The sequence below is a fragment of the Mytilus californianus genome, unplaced genomic scaffold (assembly GCF_021869535.1).
Source record: "Mytilus californianus isolate M0D057914Y unplaced genomic scaffold, xbMytCali1.0.p SCAF_1, whole genome shotgun sequence".
Classification (NCBI taxonomy): domain Eukaryota; kingdom Metazoa; phylum Mollusca; class Bivalvia; order Mytilida; family Mytilidae; genus Mytilus; species Mytilus californianus.
The window spans coordinates 8,750,980-8,756,979 of record NW_026262581.1 but is presented as its reverse complement, the minus strand read 5'-3'; the positions used below and the strand labels follow the sequence as shown (position 1 = coordinate 8,756,979).

The following is a 6,000-nucleotide window of genomic DNA, read 5'->3' as shown; positions in this document are numbered from 1 at the left end:
TTTGGTCATATTAACTTATTTGTAGATCTTACATTGCTGAACATTTTTGCTGTTCACAGTTTATCTTTATCATTAATACTATTCAAGATAATAACCAAAAACTGCAAAATTCCTTAAAATTACCAATTTAGTGGCAGCAACCCAACAATGGACTGTTAGATTCGTCTGAAAATTTCATGGCTGATAGAACTTGGCCTAATGAACATTTTAACCTCTCATCAGATTTGCTCTAATTGCTTAAGTGTTTGAGATATATAAGCCAAAAACTGCATTTTACCCCTATGTTCTAATTTTAGCCAGGCGGCCATGTTTTTTGACAAAACAAATAAATAAAACCCAATCTTTATTCTAGATACCCTAAGGATCATTCAGCTTAAGTTTGGTTGGAATTGGTTCAGTAGTTTCAAAGGAGAAGATTTTTTAAAGTTAGAAAACATGATAAACAGATTGTGTAAAATTGTCCTCAAAGGGTAATACTCCTTAAGGGGTCAATTGACAATTTTGGTCATAAAACTTATTTGTAGATCTTACTTAGGTGAACATATTTGCTGTTTACAGTTTATCTTTATCATTAATACTATTCAAGATAATAACCAAAAACTGCAAAATGTCCTTAAAATTACCAATTTAGGGGCAGCAACCCAACAATGGGTTATTAGATTCATCTAAAAATTTCAGGGCTGATAGAACTTCACCAAATGAACACTTTTACCCGATGTCAGATTTGTTTCTAACTCCTTTGGTTTTTTAGATATAAGCCAAAAACTGCATTTTACCCCTATGTTCTATTTTTAGCCATGGTGGCCATGTTTTTTGACGAAACAGAAAATAAAACACAAACTTTATTCTAGATACCCCAAGGATCATTCAGCTTAAGTTTGGTTGGAATTAGTTCAGTGGTTTCAGAGGAGAAGATTTTTTAAAGATAGAAAACATGATAAACAAATTGTGTAAAATTGTCCTTAAAGGGCAATAACTTTTTAAGGGGTCAATTGACAATTTTGGTCATATCAACTTATTTTTAGATGTTACTTTGCTGAACATATTTGCTGTTTACAGTTTATCTTTATTATTAATAATATTCAAGATAATAACCAAAAACTGCAAAATTTCCTTAAAATTACCAATTTAGTGGTAGCAACCCAACAATGGTTTATTAGATTCATCTGAAAATTTAATGGCTGATAGAACTTTACCTTATGAACACTTTTACCCCATGTCAGATTTGCTCTAACTGCTTTGAGATATAAGCCAAAAACTGCATTTTTACCACTATGTTCTAATTTTAGCCAGGCGGCCATGTCTTTTGACAAAACAGAAAATAAAACACAAACTTTATTCTATATACCCTAAGGACCATTCAGCTTAAGTTTGGTTGGAATTGGTTCAGTAGTTTCTGAGGAGAAGATGTTTGAAATAGTTTACACCAGACAGACGACGACGAGGGACACCAAGTGATGGCTAAAGCTCACAGTTCCTTCGGAACGGTGAGCTGAAAACTTAACACCTAGCAAATCTGGCTATTAAAAGTTATATCTGTTGGCAGTGTCTGAGAATGTTCTTATTTACCATGGGATCTACCTATTCAGGAGTTTTGATTGGGTGTAGCTATGACGAAAATCTTTGCTTGAGAACTTTCTCAACTTGAAGGCACTGAAGGATATTCTTCTATACAGCATCATGTGACACAGGTTCTGACAAGTAATTGGTCTTTTTGTATCTTTAAAGTGGACAAAATATATCCTCTAATATCATATTTTAAACATTCTATTGTCAATATGAATAACAGATGATTTCTTTCTTTTCTGATAAATGTGTTTTCTCTATACTATCCTTACAAAAATAAGAAATTTACACATAGAAAATGAGTTTTGGTATCAAACAACAGGCATCAGAAAAAGAAATTACACTTAGGTTGTCATACAAATGTATATGTAAGGAACACCATTGTATAGACTGGACTTTTAATAGTGCTGGTGTTTATATATTTATATATTAACATTTTACAGAGAGAGAGAAAGAGAGAAATGTCTTACTTAAATCAAGTATGCAATAACCAGATCAATTATAATGGAAGAATGTTAAAGCACCACTATTTTGTGTAGTATATGGAATATTATTGGATTGATTGTTGCTTGCTCAACGTAAGGTGGCAATACACCTTATCACTATTTGGAAATCTGCGCCGGTTGACCCGAGAATCTGCGCTGCTTGAACTTTTGACGTCATACAACAATCACTTTTACATTGTGGCATCAGATATTTTCTATTGTGTTGTCAAAATTTTACGGGAACCTTTGTGATGTCCAGTAATGGTGGACAAATGGCAATAAGGTGTATTATTTCATGCATAATGAGGAGGAGAAGCTATTAGCAATTGATACAAAAGTAAGGTTCTGCAAGGATGAAGGGCTGGAAATTCTGTCTGCCACTTGAAATCAGTGGTATGGTGAATGGGGCAGAAATTTTGTCTGTCACTTGAAAACAGTGGTATGGTGTATGGGGCAGAAATTTTGTCTGCCACTTGAAAACAGTGGCATGGTGTATGGGGAAGAAATTCTGTCTGCCACTTGAAAACAGTGGTATGGTGGATGGGGCAGACATTTTGCCTTGCAAGAGGCCATCAATGGACCTTTCAAAGAGTTGTTGCAAGAGTTCTATAATAATAAGAGAGCCTGGCACTTTCCCTATAGTATGATTCAATACAAGAATATTACACATTTTTCTTTGAAATATTGGTATGAAAATTGTGCAAGAAACAAGAAACGTTTTGTAAATTCACTTTGCTATTACATGTTGGTTAGATTTTTAATTGCATTCTTACAATGAATACTAAAGAAATACAATCATATAAACAAAACTTTGAAAATAAAATGTATCTCGTCATCTCACTATTTGTGGGTACCAAATTGCAAAAAAGTCATTTCCTTTTTTTCTAACTAGAAAAACTGTATGCTGCTATTTTAAGTTAAATATATATACACAAACAAAAAACAGAAATTGAATTGAGAAAAAAATTATCTTTTGAAATTAAAATTTGAATTGATGAAAATATCAAACATAAACATTGAAATTATTTCAAGCTCTAAATTACAGATAATATATAAACAACTAAGTCATCTGATTAAGATTTATTTTCCAACACATTTCATATAAAACAATTTAATTTTCTTTCCAAATAAATATTAAAAAATATGCCATCTTTGGATGCAATATGAATCATTACTCACTCTTGATTTTTAAACATAAAATATTTCTTAATTTTGCATACACCTAGATAAAACTGCATATGTACTTCTAGAATATTTGAAACCTTAGTCAGAATCTTTCATTTCTTCTCTTATCAGATCTGCCAGTCTTTTAAATGCCTAAAATAAAATATCAATATGACATAGTGTAATGTAAATGTAATGTAAATTAAATGTAATGTAATATAAATGTAATGTAAATGTAATGTAAATGTAATGTAAATGTAATTCTCTTATTCTGTCATTTGTACTTATACAATTTATGGGTTTTTTTCTGTTGTTTTTTGTTGTTGTGTGATCCTATGGTAAAATACTTTAGAATTTCAAAATTGTCTACATGTATGATAATTAAATTAGAAAATGAACATGCAGCCTTTGTAAACATCTCATGGTAATCATAGTTTAACAAACAGTAATACAATGTCTCCCTCTGATGAATTAAAGACGTATGAGACATAAATAGTGTTGAATCACAAATAACCGCTCCCCGATCCATTAAAATCTAACATGACATGAAGGGGTCTTGTGAAGGGTTCACTAATTATTGGTCACCAGTTCAATCAATTTGATGTATAATATTTGAACAATTTATTTTACTTGGACTAAATGGCAATTAATTTTTTTTTGACACATTAACTAAAGTTGCCCACATGTCCAAGAAACCACTAAAGGATAGCAAATAAAAAAAAAAAAAAATCTGATTCAGATCAATTTATGCAGTCTATAAAAGATTGTTGTTGATAATGTCCCTCATAGGTAAAAAACACAAAGTCCATGTTTGGTTCCCAAGAGAAAACCCTAAACAGTAAATTCCACCAAGAATTAAAATAGGAGGTGCTTAATTATACATGATTTAAAATATTACTTCAACTTGGTTCCATTCCAATGTAGGACATAAGTCATTCTGAATTGACCAACTTCCTTAAACGTCAAAATGTATTGCAATATATTAAAAAAAAGAAAAGATGCTACACAAGGTATAAAGTATTTTTTTTTAAATTATGTTTCTTTCCAATCATAACAATATGATATTGTACATGGACCAAAATCTCAATATGTTGAAATGGTAATGGCAATGTATTGCTATGAGAAAAAATAAAATGCTCCGCTGGGCACAGCTTGATACGACCGCAGAGGTCGAACCCTGAACAGTTGGGCCAAGTATGGACACAACATTCAAGCTTGATACAGCACTGAATTTGGATTGTGATTAAATATTTGACACAGCATAGGTTTCTGACACAGAATGAATGTGGTCTAAGAACTTAAAAATTTTTAATTTACCTATTCAAACCATATCATTATTATTTGCTTTTATATATAAATCAGAAATAACCAATTTAAAATTTAACCCCCCCCCCCCCCCCCCCCCCAGTTTTTGAACCCCCTTATCATTCATCACTCCCAAACTCAATCCCAGCCTTCCCTTGTGGCATGGTACCTTGCAGTACAATTTCCGAGAGATCCATACACTTGAACACAAGTTATTGTCTGGAAACTAGAAAAATGCTTGTTTTTTTGCCCCTTTTTGGCCCCAAATTCCAAAATATTTAGGACAATTACCCCCAAACTCAAACCCAGCTTTCCCTTTGTGATATGGAACCTTGTAGTACAATTTCAGAAAGATCCATACACTTACACACAAGTTATTGTCCTGAAACTAGAAAAATGCTTGTTTTTTTCCCCTTTTTGGCCCCTTATTCCTACAATTTTGAGGCAATTACCCCCAAAATCAATCCCAGCCATCCCTTTTTGGTATGGTACCTTGCAGTACAATTTCAGAGAGATTCATACACTTGAACACAAGTTATTGTCTGGAAACTAGAAAAATGCTTATTTTTTGCCCCTTTTTGGCCCCTAATTCCTAAACTTATTGGGCAATTACCCCCAAACTCAATTCCAGCTTTCCCTTTGTGATATGATACCTTGTAGTACAATTTCAGAAAGATCCATACACTTACACACAAGTTATTGTCATGAAACTAGAAAAATGCTTCTTTTTTGCCCCTTTTTTGGCCCCTAATTCCTAAAATTTTGAGGCAATTACCCCCAATATCAATCCCAGCATTCCCTTTGTGATATGGAACCTTTTGGTACAATGTCAGAGAGATCCATACACTAACACATAAGTTATGTCTGGAAGTTACAAAAATGCTTATTTTTGGCCCCTAATTCCTTATCTGTTGGTACCATAACCCCCAAAATCAATCCCAACCTTCCTTTTGTGGTATTGAACCTTATGGTAAAATTTCATAGAGATCCATTCACTTAAACTAAAGTTAGAGTGTGAAAACCATTGTGTCTTCAAACGACGACGACGCCGTACGACGACGACACCAACTTGAAACCAATATACGACCGCAAAATTTTTTTGTGGTCGTATAAAAAAGCCCAAATGATTAAAAAATAAATAGATCACAACTACAATAAAGAAAAGTTAGTGAAGTATTCTGCTCAAGTTTGTTTCATTTTTTTTTAATTTTAAAAGATTTTTCTTTTGACAAAATTTGTGATGGACAAAAGTATGGACAGATATGACCTTACTAACAAGTTATCCTATGATATTTACCAAAAAATTATATCACTGCATGTTAAATTGTTTTATAACTCTCCTCTAATTATGATGTTATGTCAAACTTATTCGTCAAAAAGTCATCCTGACTGAATTGGTGGTTAAATTGTTCTTTAATTATTGGGTTTAATTGGTCCTTTTTTACAGGACTTAACCATCTGGATAAACATATCAAAGTTT

The 6,000-nt window shown here is 32.4% G+C and overlaps 1 protein-coding gene across 2 annotated transcripts in view; it reads right to left on the bottom strand.

Moving 5' to 3' along the window:
* Window positions 1–3,119: 3,119 nt before the first annotated feature.
* LOC127699615 (kynurenine/alpha-aminoadipate aminotransferase, mitochondrial-like) overlaps window positions 3,120–6,000 on the bottom strand; it is a 37,637-nt gene continuing 34,756 nt past the window's right edge. For both annotated transcript variants that reach the window (XM_052203053.1, XM_052203054.1), the window contains one exon: window positions 3,120–3,368. In XM_052203053.1, the coding sequence (XP_052059013.1) occupies window positions 3,315–3,368 (54 nt within the window). In that variant the 3' untranslated portion in view covers window positions 3,120–3,314. The remainder of the gene's footprint in view (window positions 3,369–6,000) is intronic.